Source organism: Sorex araneus, chromosome 9, assembly GCF_027595985.1.
Source record: "Sorex araneus isolate mSorAra2 chromosome 9, mSorAra2.pri, whole genome shotgun sequence".
Classification (NCBI taxonomy): domain Eukaryota; kingdom Metazoa; phylum Chordata; class Mammalia; order Eulipotyphla; family Soricidae; genus Sorex; species Sorex araneus.
The window spans coordinates 3,849,623-3,876,716 of record NC_073310.1 but is presented as its reverse complement, the minus strand read 5'-3'; the positions used below and the strand labels follow the sequence as shown (position 1 = coordinate 3,876,716).

Genomic DNA, 27,094 nt, shown 5'->3' with positions numbered 1-27,094 from the left:
GCTGGGAGTGGGGTGGGCGGGGCGCCCCGAAGCCTGAGGAAGAGGGCGGCGGTGATTGTGGTGACTGAGCGGAGCCCAGTGACAGGATGGTGAGGACGGCCGCCGCGGCCGCCGCCGCCCGCCCCTCGGCCGGGATGCTGCCTCGTGGGGAGTCGCCGGGGGGAGGGCGAGGGCTGGGGCGACACCCCGGAGGCCCTGGTGGGCGCGGCCCAGACCCGGGCCGGGAGAAGGCCCGGTGGGAAGGCGTGGGGTGGGGGTGGGGGGCGGTGGTGGGGAGGCGCCGCCACCTCAGGGTGCGGCCGGCCCCGATCGCGCGCGGCCGAGGGCGGCTGCTGTGTCTGTCACGAGACCCGCACGCCCTCGCCGCGGCGGCCTGGAGGCGCGTGCCTGACGCTTCCGCGAGAGAGGGGCACGGCCCCCTTCCGTTTCCAGACGTTTCCTTCCCTCTCCGCCTGCCCCAAGCGCCTCCCACCGTTCCCGGTGTCGCTGTTGGGTTCCTGCCCCCCTGTGGCGAGAACCGGCTTCTGGGCGCAGAGCACCCCCTTCCCCCCGCTTCCCGCTTGGCATCTGCCACCCCGGGGCCGGGGGAGGACGACGGGGGCCCCCCTCGGCCCGGGAGGAGCGTGCCGACGCCTGGGGCCGGCGCCCCGCGCGCGGCTCCGCAGAGGCCAGGCGCGGCGTTTCCTCCCTGGACTGAAATTGTCGGGAAACTCCCACGCCGGGTCTCCCCAGATGCCCGGGAGCTGCCCCCCTCCAGCGCGCTTAAGTGCTTCCAGAGAGCGGCTGAGCAGGGGCTCCGGAGCGAGCGCCGCCGAGCTTCGGGTGTGGGGGGGTGGGGGGCAGATTCCAGAGAATCCCGATTTTGTAGCAGATGGAACCCGGGAGGTGGTGACCTCACCTTCACGACAGCCCACGATCGGGGGCGTGTGCCTCGGTAAACGCTATCGCTCCCACTTTAATTTTTTGCTTTTCTGCACAGACTCCCGTGGTGAGTCTAGAGTGATCACTTTTGAGGGATGCGTTCACAGCCCTTTGCCCGGGAGAAGAGGAAATGACCCGATCTGACTCCCCTATTCATCAGTGTGAAGTGTGCTGAGCGCCGAACACTTTCTTACTTAGGGTGGTTGCACTGGGACATCGTTCTTACCTGTGAAATAGAACGATGCAGAATTGGGCAAAAGCATTAGAAGCATTTTGTTTGGCACAAGAGGAAAGAGTCTAGTTCACAGGAGCGCTCGGGCAACGTTCAGGTGCGGAGAAGCTCGGATTGTAGCTGGAGAAATTTGTGTCTAGGATCTGTCGTTGGTGACTTAATAACTTGACAAATGATGACCTACCAGTAGCACTAAGTTTTCATTTACAGATGTTCCCCAACTTAATGACTTGAAATTTTTTCAGCTTTCCAATGGTGCAAAAATGATAGCCGTTCAGTAGAAACTAACCTTTGAAGTTTGAATTTTGTGTTTTCCTAGAGTAGCAACATGCAGTACAATAATTCTCTCTCTCGGTGGTGACGGTGCTGCTGCTTGGGGGCTGCCCCACTGTGATCTGGGGTCCCTGTGGTGCTGATCAGGCCTTCCAGTTGCCAAGCATGGGCTTCGCTGGTTGAGCTCTCTTCTGCCCTAATACTCTCTGTGTGCTTGGAAGCTGTAACCTCCAGTCCGCTATAAGATTATGAAGGTAGAACCCACAACTGTACAAGAGTAGACGACGTTTCTACACCTGCATACTGGTGAAAACGGAAATATTTTGTCGACTGTTAAGAGAAAAAAAAATTTACCAATCAGTATTTATGTCAGTTTATAGTAGTACTATGACATGAACCAAGTGTACCACGTATTTTTCTAATAACAGGAAATTTCTTATTTTGGCTTCTTGGGTCACACCCCTCAATGCTCAGGAGTTACTCTTGGCTCTGCACTCAGGAATTATTCCTGGTGATGCTCAGGGGACCACCATATGGGATGCCGGGGATCGAACCCGGCTTGGCTGTGTGCAAGGCTAACACCCTGTCTGCTGTACTGTCCAGTGGCAGGAAATTTCTGCCATCATGTCATCATATAAGGACTGTTGAAAACCATTGAATTACCCATGGTTCTTTGCTTTCATATGTTGTGTTTTTGCATCTAATCATATGGGTGGCTATGTAGATGTAGCATATCACTTTTTACTAAGATAATTTTCAACCTTTAATGAGGAATAATAACCCCATTATATATCAAGGGAGATCTGTACTAGAATTTTGAAAATTAAAAAATTAAAGATCAGTACACTTGTGGGGATGGAGAGATAGTAAAGGCTCTCGGGCACTTAGCTTGCATGCAGCTGACTCAGGTTTGATCCCTGGCATCCCATATGGACCCTAAGCCTGCCAGGAATGACCTGCACACTGGTGTGTGTCCCCCCCAAGAAAAAAAAAACAAAAGAAAATAATATACTTGAGGATTAATTAGACCTTAAAAATTCAGAAAATAGGTCCAGAGACATGCGTCAAAGGGCTAGAGTAAATGCTTTGTGTGTGGGAACCCCAGATTTGATCCCAGGCACCTAATGGCTCCCTGAGCACCACTGGGTGTAGGGGGGCCCCCATAAAAAAGAGAGAACATTAAGAAAATGGTATTTTTTTGTCTAACCTGTCACTGAAGGAATCTTTCAAATTGTGTTATAAAATTCTAAAAATTGGAAATAGGTAGGGCATTTGCCTTGCATGCAGCTGACCTGGGTTGGATCCCCAGCATCGCATATGATCTCCCAGACACCGCCAGGAGTAATTCCTGAGAGCAGAGCCAGGAGTAACCCCTGAGCATCACCAAGTGTGACTCAAAAAGAAAAAAAAAATTATTTTAAATTTGGAAATAAAAGGTAGACAATGTGGAGAATAAGATTAGGAAATGCAAATAAAATTGATAAGCTGTGAGTGTTTGAATACACATTTTACAAAACAGCAAATCTTTTATTGTGTGTGTTTTAATGTGCATATGTTTAAAATTACGGCAAATCTTTTATTATTGTTTTGATCCAAGCTGATTTTTAACATTTTCTTTCATAACACTCAGAAATCATTAACAATTGCATATTCATTTGATGTGAAATTTTTGTTTTGTTTTGTTTGTTTGTTTCTTTTTCATTGCTTTCTTTTAACATTGGTCATGTTTCACCCTTTTTTTTTCATCCCCCTGTCTGCAATCAACTTCTTCATCCCACTAAGGCTGGGCACAGAGTAAGTTTCTTCTCTTAGCTCCTACTAACAATGGTGGTTGGGTGTCTTGATTACTGGATTTTTCATCCTTTCAAGGTTTGTTAAACAGGAAGTACCAATTCTTACACATTGATTGCATTGATTCTTTATATGAATTTAACAAGACTGGTATTTCTAGGATCTGTCTTTGTGTTTAAATTATATCTGGGGGCTGGAACAATAGTACACGCATTTACCTTGAACATGGCTAGCCCAGGTTCAATCCCCGGCATCCCATATGGTCCCCTGAGCACTGCCAGGAGTTTCTGAGTGCAGAGCCAGGAGTAACCCCAGAGCATTGCTGGATGTGGACCCCCCAAACCAATAATAATAAAAATTAAGACTCTGGGTGCCGGGAGATGGAGTTCATTCAGCATGGTTAGATTCCTACCTGCAGCCATCAAAGGGTGTAGCATGGAGGTCCTGGGCACTGCTGGTGTGGCTCTGGAGGCCCCCAGCATTGCCTGGGTAACTAGATTGGCCCTGGATATTTCCATTATTTTAGGGCCCTGGCAGACCATCGCTTGGGAGTCTCCCCAAAAAGATCACATCTAATCTGAATAGTCAAAGTATGGAATTTGGGTAACATGATCTTCAGAGTATGACATTTGTTTTGTGGCTTTATTTTCTTTATCATTCAGTTGTGTGTAGTAAACTATATAGTAAATGAAAGAAAATCACAGTTGGGGCTGGAGTGACAGTATAGCAGATAGGGCCTTTGTCTTACACACAGCCAGTCTAGGTTTTTGATCCCTGATACCCCAAATGGTTCTCTGAACCCTGCCAGGAATGATCCCTGAGTGCAGAGCTAGAAGTAAGCCCTAAGCACCACAGCGTATGACCCGAAAACCAAAAAAGAAAAAAGAAAGAAAGAAATGTTTCTGTCATCCAGTTATATCCTTAGACTGTTAATAGTCTTGAGTATGCTTGGGCATAATCCACAGTGGATTATAGAATTGAAGTCATCAATGATAATGAAGATTCTTGCTAAAGTTCTTATAGGTAGCTATCTTCCCCCCCCCCCCAGTTTTGGGGCTGCTTCTGGCCATATTTGGGGCTTACTCCTTGTGCTGCACTCTTGGAGGTGCTCCAGGAACCAAGATATCTTTTTATGAGTTTTAGGTTTGTCTTTTTTATTAATACAGAAATCCATTTTTTTAACCTTTTTTCAAATGTCAGCTTCCTACTTTGACTATGTGCTTCAGCTGATATCTGAAAGGATATCCTATTAAAAATATTGTATTTCGGTATACTTTTTAGTTAATTGTCAGTAAGGGTGGAAACTTAAATGGATTTTAGTTTTACAAGATGCTTTGCTAAGATTCAGATTGAAATAATGTCATTGAGCAGATACCACCTGCAGCTGCGAAGAACAGACCATAAACTTATAAAGGAGAAATGTATTTAACAATAACTTTTCAAATTAAGTTTGTAACCTTGTGTTACTTCAGTTCCTCATATTCTGATATCAGTGCCTTTCCTTTGCACACTTGATTTAGTTGTCATTTTAATTTTGCTCATTTCGGTTTTTGATTAATTTCAGTTTACAAAACCGTTTCATGCTCTATCCTACTTTTAGATATGTAATGTTTTCTTTGATAATAGTAAGCATTTGTTTTGCCTAATTTGAAAGCAGTTAAAAAGATGTGTACATCTTTATGGAAAATATCCTGTCAAAAATGCTTATAGTAAGCGACTTGAAAAAACTTTCCTTTGGGACTGGAGAGATAGTACAAGGAGTAAGGTGCTTGCCTTGCATGCGGGCGACTTCAGTTTGCTTCCCAGTACTGATATGATCCCTGGAACACTGCCAGCAGTGATCCCTGAGCACAGAGCCAGGGGAAGTCCTGAGCACACCCAGGTGTGACCCAAAAACAACTCAAAAAAATAAAACAAGGGGCCAGAGAGATAGAACAGAGGGTAGGGTGCTGCCTTGCACATGGCCCACTCAGTTGCAGTCTTCAGCACTGCTTATGGTCTCCCAAGCCCCTCTAGGGTGATCCCTGAGCGCAGAGTCAAAGTAAACTCTGATCACTGCCAAGTGTCATCACCCGGCCCCCAAAAAAGTCCTTTGGAGGACTAGATAGAATGTATTTGAAGCTATATTATAGCCAAATTATCAGATTGACATTTTGGACAATGTTTTATTAAATACCTGAATTAAACGATATCTATTTAAAAATAAAGGGACCAGCGAGACAGTACAGTGGGTAAAGCCTTGCTTTGCACCTAGTCACCCAGCTTTGTTTCCTGGCACTACATATGACCCAAGCCCTGCCAGGAGTAAGTCCTGAGCACTGCCAAGGGTGGCCCAAAAAAATAAATATAAGGGCTGGAGCAATAATATAACATAAGGTGTTTGCCTTGCACGTGGCCGACCCGGGTTCCCCAGCATCCTATAGAGTCCCCCGAGCACCACCAGGAACAATTGCTGAGTGCAGAGCCAGGGGTAACCCCTGAGCATCACTGGGTCTGACCTCCCTGCCAAAAACAAAAAGAAAAATGTGATAGGACCTGGAGCACAGCAGGTAGAGTACTTACCTTGCATACAGTCAACACCAGTTTAATCCATTATCCCAAGTCCCACTAGCAGTGATCCCTAAGCACAGAGCCAGGAGCAAATCCTGAGCACTGCTAGATGGAGCACCCCCCAAATACAAACAAAATATAAAAGGGCTGGAATGCATGCTTTATAGGCAGAAACCTTGGTGTCTGTCTCCAACATTGCATGGTCCCCTGAGGAACTCTGAATGTGGCCAAAAAGAAAAGGTGTGTTTGTGTTTAATTTTTTTTTTTCTTTTTGGGTCACACCCGGCGATGCACAGGGGTCACTCCTGGCTCATGCACTCAGGAATCACCCCTGGCGGTGCTCAGGGGACCATATAGGATGCTGGGATTCGAACCAGGCTGCGTGCAAGGCAAACGCCCTACCTGCTGTGCTATCACTCCAGCCCCTGTGTTTAATTTTTAATTAAAATTTTATAGCCTTGAGGTGTTTTTTTTGTTTTGTTTTGTTTTTGTTTTTTGTTTTTTTGGGTCACACCTGGCGATGCACAGGGGTTACTCCTGGCCCTTCACTCAGGAATTACCCCTGGCGGTGCTCAGGGGACCATATGGGATGCTGGGATTAGAACCCGGGTCGGCCGCGTGCAAGGCAAACGCCCTATCTGCTGTGCTATCGCTCCAGCCCCAAGCCTTGAGGTTTTTATTCTTACATATTTAAATGCAAAATTTTTTATCACCTGAAACTAACTATGCAGTTTTAAACAACCTCTGGTAAATATATTTAGCTGATCTTTTTCATTTGTTTCAATGCTCTAGTGCACATGAAAGATTGTGAAAATGTTATTTCAATTTGGAAATGACATCCAGTATATAAGTAATTTTATCTAGGCAATAAAAATATGAGAGAGAGAGACCAAGAGATCCTCAGAGAGCTAGAGGACATACTTTACATATGGGAGGACCTGGTTCTATCTTTGGCACTACATGTCAGTGGAGCAGTGAGCTGGGAGTAACCCTTGAGGACTGCCAAAAGCTAATATGGGGAAGTATGACCCCCAAAGCTTATATATATAATATATATATTTTGCATATATATATATGAGTTAAGGTTCTATAATGCAATAAAGAGAAACATTTGGGGGCCGGAGCAATAGCACAGCGGGTAGGGCGTTTGCCTTGCATGCGGCCGACCCGGGTTCGATCCCTGGCATCCCATATGGTCCCCCGGGCACTGCCAGGAGTAATTCCTGAGTGCAAAGCCAGGAGTAACCCCTGAGCATCGCTGGGTGTGACCCAAAAAGCAAAAAAAAAAAAAAGTAAAAGAGAAACATTTGTCCTATTTGAAACTCTTTAAACTCTTTAGAACATATTCTGTTTTTATACCTCTGTAATATCTAGCCAGTAGTTATAGGTATAGCTAAAGTAACAAAAATTTTGGATTCTGTTTCTCAAAAAACTTGTTCATCTAGTAGACTATGAAAATAATTTTTCTATTATTACAGGCTGGAGTGATAGTACGGTGTGCAGGGTGCTTGCCTTGTATGTGACTGACATGGGTTTGATCCCTGGCTTCCCATATGGTTCCCTGAGCGCTGCCAGGGGTGGTTCCTGAGTGCAGAGCCAGGAGTAACCCCTAAGCATCGTCAGATGTGGACCCAAAACAAAAACAAACAAAAATTCTATTATTTGCATGTTTAATTACTCATTTTATTAAGGTTTTTAGAATCAGTGTAAAGTTTTATATGACAGGTACAGGAATATGAATTACCGTATTAGTCTTCAAAAATTCCATTTGAGGGGGCTGGAGAGATAGCACAGCGGGTAGGGCGTTTGCCTTGCACGCGGCCGACCCGGGTTCAAATCCCAGCATCCCATATGGTCCCCTGAGCACGGCCAAGGGTAATTCCTGAGTGCAGAGCCAGGAATAACCCCTGTGCATCACCAGGTGTGACCCAAAAAGCAAAAAAAAAAAAAAAAAAAAAAAAAAAAAAAAAATTCCATTTGATCCAATAGTGTATTATCATTTTGAAAATATTTAGTTATATTGTTCTCTAACTGTATCACTTCATAAAATTTGCTTTTATTCTTGGCAAATAAAATGATTGCGTTATGTATACGTACCAAAATTATATTTGATGTGCAACAGAGCACATCGCCATACATGTGTTTATTTAAATGGTCATGAGAGGAACCATATGTATAACTTCTCTTTGGGGGTCTGGAATGTTTGATAAGTTTGATTTGAAGGGCAGTTATGGGAGGAAAGTTTATAACTTTATGTCTTGTCTCACCTGGGTACTCTAAAGTTGGTGTTGGTGTTAGGAGACCTGCACATCCCACACCGGTGCAACAGTTTGCCGGCTAAATTCAAAAAGCTGCTGGTGCCAGGAAAAATTCAGCATATTCTCTGCACTGGGAACCTTTGCACCAAAGAGAGTTATGACTACCTCAAGACTCTGGCTGGAGACGTTCATATTGTAAGAGGCGACTTCGACGAGGTGATGTATTTCCTTCTCCCTTTCCAAGCTTCCTCCCCATTTTTCTTTTCCTGTTTTAGGAATTGAACCTAGAGTCTCAGGCATGCAAGGGAAGCGCTGTACTACTGAGCTGTAACTCTTTTTTTTTTTTTTTTTTTTTTGCTTTTTGGGTCACACATGGCGATGCAGTAATTCCTGAGTGCAGAGCCAGGAGTAAACCCTGAGCACTGCCGGGTGTGTCCGCAAAATCAAAACTCAAAGAAAAAGGTCCCACAAGCACTGTTGGGAGCGACTCCTGGGCACTTCTAGAAGCAACTCCTGGGTACAGAGCCAGGAGTAGCCCCTAAGCACTGCTGGGTATGATCCCAGACCCACTTTCCCACCCAGTTTGGCCTGGTGCAAGGCAAGCACCTGCCTGCAGTCCCTCATGGTACCATTTTGATGCTAGAATGGAAAGGGCCTCCTTTGTGCATAGTATACCCTCAGCCCTATATTTATTTTAACTTAATTTAAACACCATGGTTTTTATATTTATTTGTTTGTTTATTTATTTGGCTTTGTGGGTCACACCCGGCATTGGACAGTGTTACTCCTATCTCATGCACTCAGGAGGTGCTCGGGGAACCATATGAGATGCTGGGAATTGAACCTTGGTTGGCCTTGTGCAAGGCAAATGTCCTGCCCGCTGTGCTATCACTCCAGCCGCCACCGTGCTGACTCTCTGAGGTTGCACAGGCGTGCTGACTCTGAGGCTGCGTACATGCGTTACAGTGTCTAGCACACTCTCAGCCCTATTTCACTTTTTCATTGGGGCCAACAGTGCTTGCCTGCTAGTCTGCCCAGTGGCTCAGTGTGTAAGTCCATAATTTGGTCCTGCTCAGACTTTGATTTCCCTGCTTGAGCCTCAGATCACTTTGCTGCATGCCACCTTCCTCATTCTACCCTTCATCCCTCCAGTTTCATCACCAAGTAATCTACACGAGTGAGCCTTTTCAGGGGAAGTGAGGTCTCATCAGGGTCCTGATGAGATCCTTCACTTCCTCCCTATCTTAAAGGTTAACTATAAAGGGGATTGAGGGATTTGAGGAAGTGATAGAACTATTTTACATCTTGATTGTGGCAGTGTTTACATTGTTCTATTTGTTAAAATTCCTTGTACACTAAGAATAATTTTACCGTATATACATAGTAAACCTGATTTTAAAGTAAAAAAAATACACTTTTGAATTTTGAAATTTCTGAAGCTCCATCTTTTTTTTTTTCTTCTTCTTTTTGGGTCACACCCGGCAATGCACAGGGGTTACTCCTGGCTCTGCACTCAGGAATTACTCCTTGCGGTGCTCGGGGGATCATATGGGATGGTGGGAATCGAACCCAGGTCGGCCATATGCAAGGCAAACGCCCTACCCGCTGTGCTATCACTCCAGCCCCGAAGCTCCATCTTTGTCCTTAGTTGATGATGATATTTTAAGCAATTATATCTAGGTATCCTCCTATGTAAAATATGAATGAGAGCCAGGGAGATGGTTCAGAAGACTGGGCACATGCATTGTAAACTGGACTCCTGAATTTGCTCCCTGAACACTGAATGGTCCCTGAAGCACTTAACCATAAGAGAAGCCGCAAGCATGAGCACTGTTGGGGTGTGGCTCCAAAATAAAAGAAGATAGGATGGGAATAGGTGATTTCTTTGGTTTGTTTGGCCATACTTGGCAATTCTGAGGACTTACTCCTGGCTCTGTGTTGAAGGGTCACTGCTGGCACTGCTGGATCTAATCAGAGTTGGTAGCATGCAAGGCAAGTGTCGTAACTTTTGTACTAGCTCTCTGGCCCCATAAATAGATGATTTTTTTTTTCTTTTTTGGGTCACACCTGGCAATGCTTAGGGTTTACTTCTGTCTCTGCACTCAGGAATCACTCCTGGCAGTGCAGGGCTTACTCTCAACTCTAATTAGGGGTCACTCTTGACTAGGCTCAGAGAACCTTATGGGGTCCAGAGAGTGAAACCTACCAGACGTTGCACCTTGACTGAATCACTTAATGGTATATGACCTGGGGCCGGCTATTTTAACTTCTCTGCCTGTTTCATTCAAAATTGGGGCTCAGGACTAGAGAGATACTACAGTGGGTGGGTTACTTGTCTTGCATGCAGCCAACCTGGGTTCAGTCCCTGGCATCCCATATGGTTACCCGAGCCCAGGAGTGATTCCTGAGCACTGTCATGTGTGACCCAAAACAAAAACAAATAGGGTTCATAATTCAAACTACCTCCTGGAATTATTTATAAATATTAAATAGATTGGTACTTATAAGACCCATGAAAAAGTGCTTTACTAGTTCAACTACATAAAAGTGTTTACTATCATTTTAATTTAAACCATATGTGAATCGGTGTGTGATTCTTTAGTTTGGTTTTGGGGTCACACAGGCCATCATCAGGGGCTTCTCATTCTGTGCTCATAGATATCCACTTAGCACTGAGGATTAAACGGTTCACAGCTACACACAAAAATTGAGCTTAACCCCCTGAGCTATCTCTTTGGTCCCCTATGATATAATTTGAATACATCCTTTGTTTTGTTTTCTTTAGTTTTGTATTTGGGCCACCCCAGTTATGCTTGGGGGTTACTCCTGACTCTACTCAGGAATGACCCTGGTGGTGCTTAGGGACTAGATGGGAGTCAGGGATAGAACCCGGGTCGGCTGTGTGCAAGGCAAACACCCTGCTATCACTTCGACCCCATTGGATACATCCTTGTTTCAGATTTTATGCTTCAGGTAGTTCATAAATGTGTTGGTTGTGGATTACTGACATAAAAATGTCAATGAGATTGAATTTTTAAGCAGGCTGTTTTTTAAAACCTATATCTCTAAAATACTTGTTTTCTTATGTCTGCTTTTTTAGAATCTGAACTATCCAGAACAGAAAGTTGTGACCGTTGGGCAGTTCAAAATCGGCTTGATCCATGGGCATCAAGTGATTCCATGGGGCGACATGGCCAGCTTAGCGCTGCTGCAGAGGCAGTTTGATGTGGACATTCTTATCTCCGGACACACACACAAATTTGAAGCATTTGAGCATGAAAATAAGTTTTACATTAACCCAGGTTCTGCCACTGGAGCATATAATGCCTTGGAAACGTGAGTCGTATACAGTTTCAGAAATTTTGTACTTTGTAGAGTTAGTAATTGCATATGTGACATTTCATAAGAGAAAATTAGACATTTAATTATAACCATTTTGGCAGTCATCTTTAATGATTATTTTTAGTACGTAACAACCAGATTTCTTCTTGAATTTAAATTTATAGGGCTGCTGCCTTTTACTTTTGAGCACAAAACACTGACATTATTTATATTTTCTTTCAGAAATATTATTCCTTCATTTGTGTTGATGGATATTCAGGCTTCTACAGTTGTCACTTACGTGTATCAACTAATTGGAGATGATGTGAAAGTAGAACGAATTGAATACAAAAAATCTTAAAGCCAGACCCGTCTTGATGATTTTTGTTGTTTTTTCTTCATTTTCTTGTTCAAATCAAGTAATTAAACATTTAAGAGTCACAAAATTGTATCACTTTTATAATATTTTGCAGTAAAATATATCATCTTCTGTTAATACAATGCTCTAAGCTTCTTGTAAACTATAAGAATATATTTAGTTTATGTATATGATTTCTATGAAAAAATGTCCACCACACAGTAAATGGTCACATGTTAAGAAAAATTTATCTTGTAAATATCTTCAAAGTTGATACTTGGAATTTTATTACAAAAGTAGTGCATGGGGAAAAATATTCTAGACTTTCTTGTATACATTTTTCTCTTCAGTAATAAAGTTACCTTTCATTTATACTTTCTTGATAATCAGTGTTTTACTTTTTTAGGAATGTTAAAAATGAAAGACCAGATGAACCCAGACACCCATGTAATTAGCAGATGAAGTGACCTTCAGGTCCCTTCTTTTCTTTATAATATTGAATCATTTTATTTTCTAAACAAGTTACTGACATTAAGTCATGACTTTTCAGACTTTTTAAAAATTTGACTATTCTTATTTTTCAGATTTGAACAGATATTTTTCTTTGTTGGTTTTGGCGCAACACCTGGTAGTGCTCAGGGCTTATCCTGGGTGGGGGTAGGACTGGCTGGAGGGTGGGGTGTGGACACATCATACACACTTATGTGGTGCCCTACCCTGAACAAATATATTCACTTTTTAAAAAAAATTTGGGGCCACACGTGGCGGTGCCCAGGGCTTACTCCTGGCTCTGTGCAGGGATCACTCCTGGTGTGGCTCTGGGGACCCTGCCCTACCCACTGTACTGCCTCTCCGGCCCGGACAGAATCTTACCAACACAATTTAGAAGGGAAATACTGTAGGAAGATCTAATAACGCCAAGTATCCTCGCAACAATTAGAGTCCAAGTGTGAGCGGCAATTGTAAGACAAACTGGACACCGGAGAAGGTCAAGCGCTTCGGCCAATGTCACACACCGGGTCAGTGGTAATTATGAGCCCCTGGACAAAAAGAGGGACAACGTCATGCACAGGGGACTCGGAAGCCCAGCGAGGAGCTAGGGGGGATCCCACGGTGGGTTGTCTAGGTGCCCCCCCCCACCGGTCCCTGCCAGAAGCCCCAGTGACCGGCTTCCATTCTCTCCCCATCCCGGACCCACGAAGGCTCGTCTCCACCCTGGTCCCCGACTCCTCGGTGAGCCCGCGAGCATGGTGCCCGCGGACCCGGGTTTATGTTTTATTTTCAAGATTAAAATATTTGTTTAATTAAAAACACCGTTATTTACAAAGTTGTTCTTTCTACAGCTGTTTCAAGCGTTGAGTGTTCCAACACCACCAGCTAATCTCTCCAAAAACCAGAAACTAATCTCTCGTTTCCCTCCCAAACCCAGCCTGCCGCCTAAGCACAGAACAAATTTATACTCCTTATTCCGATAAAACATTAAAGATCTGGCAAATAAATGATCAGAAAATAAATCACGAAGAGCCAGTTCGTGATTGCTACAAGATTTTAATCCGGGATTTCAGCGCGCAGCCGGAGCCCGGGCGCGGGGACGACGTCGGGCGCGGGGCGCGGACCCGCCCGGGGGCGGGAAGTCGCGGCAAGGACACAGGCTCGGCTCCGCGTCAGTGTTCCAGACCAAATCTCGGGCGCCACCCTATCGCGCCAGCAGCACCGCCGCGGCCGGAGCGGGATTAGTCGCCACGGTAACCGCGGCGCTAAAAGAGCGCTCGCCGCCGCTTCCCGGCCCCCACGTCTGCGCACGCGCCGCCTCCCTTCCCGGGGTGGCCCCGGGCGCTTTCTCATACGGGATTTGACCCGCGGGACGTTCCGTAGTCGGGGGCGTGGCCCAAACTTCGGTTCAAAGGGCATCTGGCCTGGGCCTCACGGCGGCATTCCGGGGCGCCCGGGAGTCGGGATGCCTCGCTACGCGCAGCTGGTTATGGGCCCCGCCGGCAGCGGGAAGGTGAGGGGTCGGCAGGAGACGGGAAAATGGGAGTTGTTGGGGGCCCGGGCTGCTGGGGCTTGGGGGAAGAGCCAGAGAGTGTTTATTGTGCAATAACTTATTCCCTACGCCCCGCACCAGCACCCTGAATTTTTTAAAATTACTTTTTAAAAGTTTTATTTACTTATTTTGCTTTTTGGGTCACACCCGCCGATGCACAGGGGTTACTCCTGGCTCTGCACTCAGGAATCACCCCTTGCGGTGCTCGGGGGACCGTATGGGATGCTGGGAGTCGAACCCGGGTTGTCCGCGTGTAAGGCAAACGCCCTACCCGCTGTGCTATCGCTCCAGCCCCCCAATTTTTTTTTATTTTACAAAGTAGTTTACAATATTTAATTACATTTAATATTCAGACACCAATCCCACCACCATTACACCCTCCCACTACCATATTTCAGGTATTTCCATTCCGAGCCCAAATCCCTGCCCCAAAGCAGAACCGATATAATATATTTTGTAGTATTGTTTAATATGAAAAACCGCTGAGGAGCTGGAGCGATAGTACAGCGGGTAGGGCGTTTGCCTTCCACACGGCCCTCGATTCCCAGCATCCCATGTGGTCCCCTGTGCACTGAAAACCCCTGAAAATGCTACAAAAAAGTATCCTTAGAGGAAAGAGTGCGAAGATTGTTGTATTTTTCATCCAGGGGTCCTTCTGTAAGAGATCACTAACATGTTGTTAAAGGTTGAGCCTACGCCCCAGCCTCTATTCTCATTTTTGTTTATTTTTTGTTTTTGTTTTCTTTGCTTTTTGGGGTCACACCCGGCGATGCATAGGGGTTACTCCTGGCTCTGCACTCAGGAATTACCTCCTGGCAGTGCTCAGGGGACCACATGGGATGCTGGGAATCGAACCCAGGTCGGCTGCGTGCAAGGCAAACGCCCTACCCGCTGTGCTATTTCTCCAGCCCCCCTATTCTCATTTTTAAAGGGAAATAGAACACAGAAAGGTTGAGCATGCAGAGCCTTGCACATACCCGATCCGGGTTCAATCTCCAAACGATGTAGGCCCCTCTGAACACTGCCGTCAGTGACCCCAAAATCAAAGGTGGGGAGAAATCTTCCCTTTCAGTCTTACTTACCGCACCATCTGCCAGGGATAAGGGCACTGGCTGGGAAGAAGGTGCTGGCCTGAGGTCGGTGTGGCCAAGGCAGGACTGCATCTGTACTGCATGCAGTTCCCTGACGCCCAGCCCGGGTTTGGGTCTTTCCCCTGGTATTCAGTCCATTTCTTGGGGGATTAAGGCTTAGTTTGGGACTTAGCAGACACCGATCAGGGGCTGTGGGGGTTTGTCTGGTGGTGTTGGGTCTGCCTGAAGCTCTTGTCTCCTCCTGCCTCCCGGTCCACAGAGCACCTACTGTGCCACCATGGTCCAGCACTGTGAAGCCCTCGGCCGATCTGTCCAGGTGGTGAACTTAGATCCTGCCGCGGAGCATTTCAACTACGCCGTGATGGCCGGTGAGTCCTGGGCACAGCCTGCCCTCTTCTTGGGGGCCGAGAGGCAGTGAGTGCTGCCTCCCGCTTCTGGGGAAGTACAGAAGCTGAAAATTTAGTGCACACTGATCCTGGTAAACAGCAGAAGGTAGAACATCATGCGTTAGCATCCACTCATTAATGTGTGTGTGACAGTTCCCTCTGTTTCCCTTAATAAAAAATGAGATGTCACTGGCTTCACTTTCAATTCTTAGGTCAGAGGGGATTGAACTAAAGTCGGCTGAATGCAAGGCAAGTGCCTTAACTCATACTCTATCTGGCCCCATTTTTTTTATTGATGCTCAGGGGTGACTCCTGGCTCTGCACTCAGGAATTACTCCTGGTGGTGCTTGGGGAGACCATATGGGATGCCGGGGATTAAACCCCGATCGACAGTGTGCAAGGTGAACGCCCTATCCACTGTACTATCCCTCCTGCCCTCTCCCTCGTTTCATCTGTTTTAGAACAGATATTATAATATGCACAGTGTTCAGGATGCAAAAGGTACATGAGAGCGTGCAGGAAAGTTTCATTCCCAACTCTTGCTTTCCTTTGAGGCAGACAATGTTACCTAATGCTGTTAGTGTTTTTCCATAGTATCTTTGCACAAAATTAAGTGTGGAGGCCAGGAAGATAGTAGAGGGGTTGGGAGCAGATAATTTGCATACACAGGATGTTGTTTTAATGCCCAGCACTGCAGGGGCCCCTGAGCACTGTTGGGTGTAGCCCTGTAGCCCCCAAGCACCTTAAGTGATCACCTCAATTTTGGGTGCTGGCACTTGCTCTCTGGCCCCTGGGCCTCCTGAACACTGCCTGGGAGGCCAAAGGGGGAGAAAAAGCCCGAGGCCACGGTGCTGACTTAGAGGGATGGAGTGCATGTTTAGGAAGGCCTGCTGACCACCAGCTGTGGTTCCAAAACCAAGGGGAAAAAAGAGATCAAAATAGAGTACAAGAATTGAAGCATTGGGGCTGGAGCACAGCGGGAAGTGCGATTGCCTTGCACATGGCTGACCCAGGTTCAACTCCCAGCATCCCATAGGGTCCCCGAGCACCGCCAGGAATAATTCCTCAGTGCAGAGCCAGGAGTAACCCCTGAGCATCCTTGGGTGTGACCCAAAAAGAAAAAAAAAACATTTGGTTTATCTTTTTGTTTTACTTTCTGAGGCCACGCCCAGGTCTGCCCCAGGGTTACTGCTGGCTCTGCTCCTGGCAGCACTTATGTGGGGGTGGAATTTGAACTAGACCCCAATCCTTCTTGTCTCTTTGGCCTTTTTGTTTTGTTTTGGGGGCTACACCTGGTGGTGCTCAGGTGATACTGAGTACCTGAGGTGATGCTGATGTTGCTCTCACGCCAGGGCTTTCTGCACTGTCTATCCAGCCCTGCCCCTTTCTTTTTTAAGGACCACCACTGGCCTTCTAAGAGTACTGCCCCTGCTGCTTTTGGTTTAAGTCCACCTGGGAGACTGTACTGCATCCTTACTTGCCAGTGGGATTCTCTTGACTACTGTAATTTGTTTAAGTGTCTTTTTTTTTTCTTGAGGGGTGGGGTGGGGTTTGGGCTACACCCACCAGTGTTCAGTACTTCTGGCTCAGGGATCAATCCTGGTGAGGCTCAGGGAGCTATGTGGGGTGCCAGGGACTGAACCTGTGTTGTCTACATGCAAGGCAAGTGCCCTACCCACTGTTCTATTCCTCTGGCCCCTGTTTAGTTTCTTTCTTTTTTTTCTTTCTAGTTCATGTTCAGTTTCTGTGGATACTGTCACAGTTGTTAGTAGCAGTATCACTGTATCACTGTCATCCCATTGTTCTGTTGATTTACTGGAGCAGGCACCAGTAATGTCTCTATTACACTCATCCCTGAGATTTTAGCAGCCTCTCATTACTCATCTTTCTCAATGATCGGAGGCTCTTTCAGGGTCAGGGGAATGAGACCTATCGTTACTGTTTTTGGCATGTCGAATACGCCACGGGTAGCTTGCCAGGCTCTGCCGTGTGGGGGGATACTCTCGGTAGCTTGCCGGGCTCTCCGAGAGGTATGTATATATCTTTTACTGTATTTTGGGTATGAATACGCCATGGGGAGCTTGCAAGGCTCTCCCGTGCATACAATAGACTCTTGGTAGCTTGTCAGGTTCTCCAAGAGGGAGAACAAGGCTATTAGATGTCCGGGAAACATCTTCCTGGGAAACGGTTCTGGGAGCTTGGTCTTATAGTCTCTGGATGTTGGCCGTTGGTGGGATTACACAGCACCAGGGGCCAGTTTGTGGGTGTGGCTGCCAAGCTACTGGAAAATGGGGGGTCTGGGTGGAGAAGGCCCAGTCCCAATCCACGCAGGCTTGGAGATCTCAGCCCCGGGTTCCGCACACTTGGGTTCCTCTGCCGGTCCCTTCATGCATGAGGCTCGTCCGAACGTGTGAAGAGGGGCCTTGAGCATGGCTGTGTCTGGGTTCTGGAGGTCTTCAGCTGTCAAGGCTCTGCTTGGGGCGGGGAGGGAAAGGCAGGAGCGAGCCAGGTGTTGGATACCATGGGGTTGTCCTTGCTCCCCCTTTCCCCCCTGCCAAGGGAACTTAGGTTTATTGAGTTACTCCCACAACAGTGCCCCTGAGACACACCCACTTCCATCAAGCACTAATGATCCTATATTGCTTTTCTCTTTCCTTTATGTCATTTGCATAATTTAACAATGGCCTTTTTTTATAGACACAGGAAGACAATTAATGCTATACTTGTAACATGGGAGTTAATCGATCCCCAAATAATTTATACTCCTGGGCACCCAACTGACTTAAGCCTCAGTTGCCCTTACTTCCTAACACCCCCAGAAGGAGAGTCCCGACTAAGGGTCTGGGTAGACCCCGGGCATGCTGTAAACTACCCCGGCATCGAAAGGGGACAAGTTATTAGTAGGGAATGTAAATATTTTGGGGTGGGCACTCATGTTCCTGCTTATTCTTTGCAGACATCCGGGAGCTGATCGAGGTGGACGATGTGATGGAGGACGGCTCCCTGCGCTTTGGTCCCAATGGAGGACTGGTGTTTTGCATGGAGTACTTCGCCAATAACTTTGACTGGCTGGAGAGCTGCCTTGGCCACGTCGAGGATGACTACATCCTTTTTGACTGTCCAGGTAGATCACTAATCAGATTGTCATCTTCCCTGGGTTGTGCAGTTCTGTCCTTGGTGGGAGAAAGTGAAATGAGCATCTCATTTGCTTTTACCGCAGATTCTTGGTGGACTGTCACCCCATGAGGGGCTGTGGAACTTTTGCTTGTTTCCTCCTCTTTCGGGGCCACATCCAGAGGTGCTGGGGGCTGGTGTGGTTCCTAACTCTGTTATCAGGAGGTTGCTCCGATCCCTGCTTGGGGGACCATAACGTGCTGGGAACTGAACCCAGGCAATCTGCATGCAGAGCGTGTGCTCAGCCTGTTGTCTCTTGGGCCCCAGGTCATGCAGCTTTTAAAAGGTTTGTTTTAGAGCTGGAGCGATAGAAGAATGGGTAGGCTGCTGCGCAGACACAGGTTCAATCCCTGGGACCACATATGGTGCCCTGAACACCACTGAGTATGGGCCCAAAACAAGGCTTTTTTTAGGGCCAGAGATAGTACAGCAGGTAAAGCCCTTGCCTTACATTTAGCCAGCCCACGTTTGGATCCCTGGTACCACATAGGATTCCCTAAGCACTGCCAGGAGTGATCTTTTAGTGCAGAGCCAGGATTCTGCCCCGAATACCAGTGGGTGTGGCCCAAACCTCCTCCCCCCAAAATAAGAGAATAAAAATTTGTTTTAAAATCATTTTTAAGGGTTGGAGCGATAGCACAACATGTAGTGTGTTTGCTTTGCACCCGGCCAACCCGGGTTCTATTCCCAGCATCCCATATGGTCCCCCGAGCACTGCAAGGAGTAATTCCTGAGTGCAAAGCCAGGAGTAACCCCTGTGCATGGCTGGGCGTGACCAAAAAACAAATAAAACAAAATTGGTAGCACTGCACTGTAGCACTGGCCTCCTGTTGCTCATCGATTTGCTTGAGCGGGCAACAGTAACATCTCCATTGTGAGACTTCTTGTTACTGTTTTTGGCATGTTGAATACGCTATGGGTAGCTTGCCAGGCTCTGCCATGTGCGTAGGATACTTGGTGGTAGCTTGCTGGGCTCTCTGAGAGGGATGGAGGAACTGGACCCGGGTAGACCACATGCAAGGCAAACACCCTACCTGCTGTGCTATCGATCCAGTCCATAAAATTGGTAAAAAAAAAAAAAATCATTTAAAATAATTTCAGGGGGCTGGAGCAATAGCACAGCAGGTAGGGCGTTTGCCTTGCATGTGGCCAACCCGGGTTCGATTCCCAGCATCCCATATGGTCCCCTGAGCACCGCCAGGGGTAATTCCTGAGTGAAGAGCCAGGAGTAACCCCTGTGTATCGCCAGGTGTGACCCAAAAACCAAAAAAAAATTAAAAAAAAAATTTTCAGTATATATTTTATTTGTATGCCTCTTTTTGCTTTTTGGGTCACTGTACAGGGCAATGCACAGGGGTTACCTCCTGGCTTTGAACTCAGGAATTACTCCTGGCGGTGCTCAGGGGACCACATGGGATGCTGGGAATCGAACCCGGGTCGGCCACGTGCAAGGCAAACACCCTACCCGCTGTGCTATCGCTCTAGCGCCTCGTATGCCTCTTTTACATACATGTGCACCCGGGGTTGCTTAAAAAATTCTTGGGGCTGTGGGGAGCCAGGCCAATATAGAACAGTGGGTAGGGTGTTTGCCTTTTACACTGCTGACCCGGAACCCCGGCATCCCATGTGATCCCCTGGGCATCGCCAGGAATAATTCCTGAGCGCAGAGCCAGGAGTAACCCCTGAGTATTGCCGGGTGTGACCCAAAAAGTAAAAAAAAAAAAAAAATTATTGGGGGGAACCAGAGACACTACAGTGGGTAGGGCGCCTGCCTTGCACACAGCCGAGGTGATCCCTGCCACCCTGTATGGTTCCAGGAGGCTGCCAAGAGTCATCCCTGAGCACAGAGCCAGGAGTAAACCCTGAGCACCACCGGGGAATCCCCAAAACAAAAAACAAAAATTGAATATATTATAGGGGCTAGAGAGATAGTGAACTGGGGACATGCCTTGCATGTAGTAGGCCTTACGTATAGGACTCTGAGCAGCCTGAGCCCTCCCAGCAGTGCTGGGGTGACCCTCAAGCATCGGCAGGTGCGGCTCAAAGCAAGAAAAACAATATATTATTTGTAGAGAGTGAGTGACTTCCTTTAAAAAAAATTTGGGGGGGGTCATAGGTGCCATACCTAGTAATGCTCAGGAGTTACTCCTGATTCTGTGCTCAGGAATTACTCCTGGCGATGCGCAGGGGACCATATGGGATGCCGGGGATCGAACCCAGGTTGGCTGTGCCAGGCAAGCGCCCTTCCTGCTGAATTATCTCTCAAGCCCCCTAAAAATGTAATATTTTTTTTTCCAGATTTCTTTTTTTATTTTTATTTATTTTTTTAATTTTTTTTTTATTGAATCACCATGTGGAGGGTTACATAGTTCTCAGGATTATGTCAGTTATACAATACTCAAACACCCTTCCCTTCACCAGTGCCCATCTTCCATCACCAACCCCCCCAGTATACCTGCCGCCCCCTCCCACCTCCCCAGTCCCCACCCTTGTAAGTGATAAGTTTCACTTCGTTTACGCTTTATCTCGATTACATTCCATGTTTCAACACACAACTCACTACCGTTGCTGGGGTTTCCCCCCAAAAAGAAAAAGACAATCCTATTGCCAAGGAAGCATTTGATAGTTCTCCATTGCTAAGAATATAGAGATATTAAGTCCTGCTGTTTGTTACAGAACTTTTCTTTTTCCCCCCTTGCCCCGCGCCACCTAGTTCATGCCTGTTTAGTAATCGCCACGCTGTCTGACAAAGGGAAAAAAACCGAAAAGGATGGTTATTTCCCGTCATCAACCGGCGTGGGGCTCTGGCTTAGTTGATAGTCTAGTAGAGTGTCTGCAAGCAGTTTCTGGAACCAAAGGTCCAGATTCCACCAGCGTCCCGCTGTTCCATGTAGATAATTTTTCCCCTTATATCCCATTCCCACGCCACCAGGTCTGTTTGCTTAATGGACATCACACTATGGTTGATGTCACGCCGCGTTTCTTCCCGAGAAAGAAGGATATTTCTTCTCAGCCAGCGTGGGGATATAGCTTAGTTCAGTCTAGAGAGATTGCTACCACTTTGATTGCCTTCAATATTTTAGCAAAAGACTTACTATTCTTGTTAGGATCTCCCACAAAAGTCCGACCCATTAAGAAGGAACTATTGCATATTGCTGATGCTAAGATGACATTAGGTCGCGCGGCCGCAGTAGCGGCCGCGTGGTTTTGGGTTTCTGTATAAAGTTCAGGGAAAGTACAACCAGAAATAACATCACTACAAACTTTTACCCTTTTATGGTGCTCATAAGATGGAGAAACCTAGAGAGAGGCTCGACGTCTCCATTTTGCGCTCAGAAAGCCGTGGATCCTGCGCTGTGCTCGGGAGGAAGGGATTGAGAGAGAGAGGTTAAAAGAATTGGGGAATGCCCGGTTTCCACTCTCGCAGCCTGCCGTGGGGTCTCCGATCCCGTGCCGGAATTAGTTCAGTGGGCTGCTTGGAGTCCAAGGGCGCTCTTTTGGGCTCTTCCATCATGCTCGATCCGCAGCACGGCCAAAAGGAAAAAATGTAATTTTTTTATTTTATCCCGTAATTGATGGTTTAACGTATTTTGTGTTTACAATAAGCTTGTGTTCTCGTAGGTCAGATTGAGTTGTACACACACCTGCCCGTGATGAAACAGCTGGTTCAGCAGCTGGAACAGTGGGAGTTCCGAGTCTGTGGAGTGTTTCTTGTTGATTCTCAGTTCATGGTGGAGTCGTTCAAGGTTTGGAACTCTATCTGTCCTTGATGTTTCAGTCTCTGGCACAAGCAGAGTACAGATACCTTTAGTTGTAATCGTTTAATTGTTAACAGTTTATGAACTATACCCAGGAGTTACTTAGTACCTATTTTTGTTAAATTAATATTCCAGGAAGAAGGCTCCAGTGACAGCACAGAGCTGGCATGTTCCAGGCCCTGAGTTTGCCCCTTGTTCACTTCCCCGTGTAATTCTAGGCATCCCCAGTTACCAGCTGTGGCTTCAGGAGTTCCCGGGGCAGTGTCAGAAGTAAACCCCGAGCACCACTATGTGTGGCTCCAAAACAAAACAAAACAAATCTGGAGACTAGAGAGATAGTACAGTGGGTAGAGCACTTGCCTTGCACGTAGCCTGGGTGTCATCCCTGCCATACTGCCATCGGGCCCCCTGAGCCCCTCCAGGAGTGATCCCTGGCCACAAAGCTAGGAGCACTACTGGGTATGCCCCAAACTGAAGGGGAGGGCGTTTGGTTCCGTCTCCCGCACCCCGTATGGTCCCCCAAGCCACTCAGGAGTAATTCCTGAGTGCAGAGCCAGGAGTAACCCCTGAGCACCATCAGAGGATTGTGTGACCCCAAAACCAAAAGAAAAACAGCCTGAAGGGGGATAGGTGGAGAGGGAGCGAGAGAAGATACCATTAAAGAGTCCAGAAATCGTTCAAGGCTTAAGGTGCTCACCTTGATGTGACCCACCTGCTTTTAATCCCTGTCACCTCACCTACCTGCTTTTAATCCCTGTCACCTGTATTTCCTCAGTACTGACTCAAACCCACCCTCTCCACCAACATTTTTTTTGTTTTGTTTTGTTTTTTGCTTTTTTTCTTGGGTCACACCCGGTGATGCACAGGGTTACTCCTGGCTCTGCACTCAGGAATTACTCCTGGCGGTGCTCAGGGGACCATATGGGATGCTGGGGATCGAACCCGGGTTGGCCGCGTGCAAGGCAGACGCCCTACCCACTGTGCTATTGCTCCAGCCCCTCCACCAACATTTTAAAATATTGTGTAATTGAGATGTGTGATTGCTATATATCCCATTTACCCTTCCAATCTCACCTTTGAAATCCTAAGGTCAGCTTAGCAATCTTCTCTTCAGTCTTAGCATTTCTTTCCGTATTGTTTATTTTTCACTTGGAGGCCATACCTGGCAGTGTTCAGGGCTCATTACTGGCACCGTGCTGAGGAATCGCTCCAGGTAGTGCTCTGGGAACCATATGGAGCGCTGGGCTAGAACCCAGCCTAGGACCCGGGCTGACCATGTGCAAGGCAAGCGCCTTAAAGCCTGGACTTGCTCGGGGCTCCAATCTTAGCATTTCTCCTACTTAGGTGGGTTTTATCCAGTGGGGATCGGAAACCTTTTATGTGGAGACTGTTGGTGACAACGAATTCATCTTCCCTTTTCTGTTTCCTCTTTTAGTTTATTTCTGGCATCTTGGCGGCCTTGAGTGCTATGGTATCTCTAGAAATTCCGCAAATTAACATCATGACGAAAATGGACCTGCTGAGTAAAAGAGCTAAAAAGGAAATTGAGAAGTAAGTTCACTTTAATTAAGGTCTCATTTGCAGTGCTGTCTGTGCCTTTTACGTTTCACTTAGATTGTCAGTCTACAAATTTAGTTTTTAGAATTCTTTCATTCACCAGTCTCTCATTTTTAAAGGTTTCTAGATCCAGACATGTATTCTTTATTAGATGATTCTACAAGTAACTTCAGAAGCAAAAAATTCAAAAAATTGACTAACGCCATATGTGGCCTGGTAAGATTTTTTATTTTTTAATTGTTGGTGGTGGCGGGGGGGAGGGGCTTCTGTGCTGGGGAGCCTGGGGGCTACTCTGTCATTATTGGCTAACCAGGCTAGTAGTGGTCAGTGCTAGGGCCCAGAGGGCTGTGTCAGCAGTATCGGTTGCTTCCCGGCTATACCCAGCAATGCTCAGGATGCCATGTGGCACCAAGAATCAAGCCCTGTGCTACATCCCTGGGCTGATGAGTTTTGCAAGTGTTTGGGGTGTTTGTTGGTTGTTTTTAAGGTTTGGGGGCCACACCTGGTGGTGCTCGGGGCTATTCCTCCCCTGTGTGCGATGGCCCATATGTGGTGCTTGGATGTTCAAACTGCGTGTTGCAGGGCGAGCACTTTAACCCCGTGTTAGCTCTTCATCACCTCCTCTGCACTTCCCTATCTACATCCGTGTTTTTCTTAATGGTCTGGTCACATGCTTACACTCCCCCAGGCAGTGGCCACCATATGGACGGCACAGACCAGTGCTGTTTCCTTTCATGCTGGGAGCTGTGTGCTGTCTGCTTAGCGGTTAGTACAGAAGTAGGGAGAGAGCTCAGTGGGCAGCGCACAGGCTTTGCACACGGGAGGCCCAGGGTTAATCCCCGGCACCATATGGTCACCACCAGTTGTCTGGATGTGGCCTCCCCTCACCCCTGAAAAAGTTGTCATTGGTTGTAGCAGGTAGGGCGGGAGGCCACTCTCACCAGTGATCAGTTTATTTCTGGCTCTGCCTGCAGAAGTCACTCCTGGTGGGCTTGGGGACTACATGGGATGCCGGGGATCGAACCCGGGCAGGCTACGTGCAAGGCAAGCACCCTATTCAGTGTACTAGCTCTCCTAGTCCCAGAGCAGAGAAATTCTGAAATGTCTCTTCTTCTTGGCCACTTGGCACATCAGAATTGGCCTGTGCCCTTTTGAAATTTTCAGTGGTTGTAGAATGCAGATAAATAACTATGAAAGAAGTCTCTAAGTAATGTTACTAGTGTTCCGGTAGTTCAGAGGTCATTAAAAAAATTAATGCTGATTTGCCGTTGTTCTCTCTGCTCGTTCCTGCACAAACACAGATGGTTTTAATCAGAGGTATAAATGTTTACACTCAAACGTCAACTGAGTGACCTTTCTGAAATCTCCAATTTGTAGATTGATGACTACAGCATGGTTCGATTTTTGCCTTACGATCAGTCAGATGAAGAAAGCATGAACATTGTATTACAGCATATTGATTTTGCCATTCAGTACGGAGAAGACTTGGAATTCAAAGAACCCAAGGTAATTTCTGACGATTTAGATTTGCCAGGGGCCAGAGCATAGCACAGCGGGAAAGGCCTTTCTTTGCCGACCCCAGACTGACGCTGGGTCAGTTCCCCACACCGTGGCTGGGCCCTGAGCAGAGAGCCAGGGTCGCCCCGCGCATGTCTGCCCTCCTGTGGGATCTCAGCAGCTCCTTAAGTTAGTCTCGGGGACAGCAGTAACCTGGGTCTTTCCGGCTGATCTCTGGGTGTGGCTCAGGAACTCAGAACTGGGGGGGGGGGAGAGTAAACCAAAACCATTGTTTTGGGTTAGGTGGCTTTTTTTTTTTTTTTTTTTTGGTCACACCTGGCGATGCACAGGGGTTACTCCTGGCTCTGCACTCAGGAATCACTCTTGGCGGTACTCAGGGGACCATATGGGATGCTGGGAATTGAACCCGGGTCGGCCGCGTGCAAGGCAAACGCCCTACCCGCTGTGCTATTGCTCCAGCCCCTCGGGTTAGGTGGCTTTTGTGCCACAGAGCCTGGTGGTGCTTTGGGACCCAGGCTCAGAAAAGGCAAGTGCCCCACCCCTTGTGCTGTCTCCGTGGCTCCAATTTTGTTACTCTTAATGAGTATCTATTAGTAACACTGGGCACTGCCGCTGGGTATTTCAGAGCATTGCCTGAAAAGTAGATAAATGCATACTGGGTCTGAGGAGAAATCAATGTATTTTCAATTTTGTGTTTTATTTATATCAGGAGCATGAAGAAGAATCGTCTTCTATGTTTGATGAATATTTTCAAGAATGCCAGAACAAATGAAGAGTATGTTAACATGGAATTAGATGCTTGCGAAGAGCTGTTGAATCAAGTTTTTCTTCACTTGAAAGAATGTGCTGCTAAAAAGTTATTTATTTTCCTTTTTTTTTTTTATTTAAGTGCAACAAAATAGTTGATTGAAAGGAATTTGGAGATGGATGTGAAGGGAGAGAAGGCGAAGAATATGGCTTCATGAGCAAACGTGCTTCTCCACAGGAGACAAAAGCTGAGGGGAGAAAGAGAAATCCATGTTCAAGTGAGAACATGGGCTTCTCCGGAGTGAAAAAATCTGAAAGCTGTTTGTTTTCATGGAAAAAAAAAAAAATCCCAAGCAATAATGTGTCTATTATCAGCAGCGTGCCTGAATCTAATGTTGAGTTAGTTTGGAATTGCTGCTGCTTAAAGCAATCTTTTAATAGCATCAGGGCTGCAGACTTAATATAAGGGATGGTTCGTCCTTCAAGTGCAAGATACCCAGGTTCCATCCCTGGCACCATATGTCCCTCATATATCATCAGGAGTGACCTCCAAGACTAGAGATTGAAGTAACCTTGTACACCCAGGTACCACCCTGTGTGACCCAAAATCTTTCCTCTCCCTCAAAGTAAAAAAATATTCATAGCACCAATTTAGATTTCGAGAGTTTGAGGAGGCATAGAACTAGTACTGGAGGTCGGGTGCTTGCCTTGCACGCAGCCAGCCTGGGTTCGGTCCCCAGGGCCCCTGAGAGTTATGGAGCGTGAGCAGTCGCTAAGCTCTAAGCACAGCTAGGTGTGCCCCCCTCCCCAAAAAAGATTTTGAAATTGAAATTGTAATGAATGTAAATGATTTTGTATATAACAAAGTAGCAATGATGGTCACAGCTGCTGTAGGGTAATTTTTATTGATGGGGGGGCAACAGTTATTGTAACATACAATTTTTTTTCCAAAGGAAAAATACCTCGAAAAATTAAGATCATTATCTTACCTTTATCTTTTAGTTTTCCTACACTGAAGATTATTTGTACAATTAAAAGATTTAAAAGTAACTGGTTTAAGATGTGTGTATATAAGAGAAACAATACTAACATTTATTATTATTATTATTTATTTT

At 46.7% G+C, this 27,094-nt stretch overlaps 2 protein-coding genes across 2 annotated transcripts; both read left to right on the top strand.

The window, feature by feature from the left end:
• Window positions 1-13: 13 nt before the first annotated feature.
• On the top strand, window positions 14-12,078 carry VPS29 (VPS29 retromer complex component). The gene is made up of 4 exons (XM_004611052.3): window positions 14-89; window positions 8,050-8,241; window positions 11,126-11,361; window positions 11,590-12,078. Exons 1-4 carry the CDS (start codon window positions 87-89, stop codon window positions 11,705-11,707), a joined length of 549 nt encoding a protein of 182 aa, XP_004611109.1. The 5' UTR covers window positions 14-86; the 3' UTR covers window positions 11,708-12,078.
• A 1,519-nt stretch (window positions 12,079-13,597) lies between these two features.
• On the top strand, window positions 13,598-27,035 carry GPN3 (GPN-loop GTPase 3). Its single transcript, XM_004611050.2, has 8 exons — window positions 13,598-13,709; window positions 15,099-15,207; window positions 18,182-18,349; window positions 22,021-22,145; window positions 23,593-23,708; window positions 23,834-23,930; window positions 25,092-25,220; window positions 25,942-27,035. Exons 1-8 carry the CDS (start codon window positions 13,662-13,664, stop codon window positions 26,002-26,004), a joined length of 855 nt encoding a protein of 284 aa, XP_004611107.2. The 5' UTR covers window positions 13,598-13,661; the 3' UTR covers window positions 26,005-27,035.
• Window positions 27,036-27,094: the final 59 nt, after the last annotated feature.

What these genes read in the sequence shown, in the direction of transcription:
- VPS29 (XM_004611052.3), top strand. An exon ending in TAAGAGGCGACTTCGACGAG is followed by an intron (nt 8,242 to 11,125) that starts GTGATGTATTTC and finishes CTGCTTTTTTAG; the next exon opens with AATCTGAACTATCCAGAACA. An exon ending in GCATATAATGCCTTGGAAAC is followed by an intron (nt 11,362 to 11,589) that starts GTGAGTCGTATA and finishes ATTTTCTTTCAG; the next exon opens with AAATATTATTCCTTCATTTG.
- GPN3 (XM_004611050.2), top strand. Translation starts at nt 13,662, where the DNA reads ATGCCTCGCTACGCGCAGCTGGTTATGGGCCCCGCCGGCAGCGGGAAG. An exon ending in TCATGGTGGAGTCGTTCAAG is followed by an intron (nt 22,146 to 23,592) that starts GTTTGGAACTCT and finishes TTCCTCTTTTAG; the next exon opens with TTTATTTCTGGCATCTTGGC. An exon ending in GCTAAAAAGGAAATTGAGAA is followed by an intron (nt 23,709 to 23,833) that starts GTAAGTTCACTT and finishes TCATTTTTAAAG; the next exon opens with GTTTCTAGATCCAGACATGT.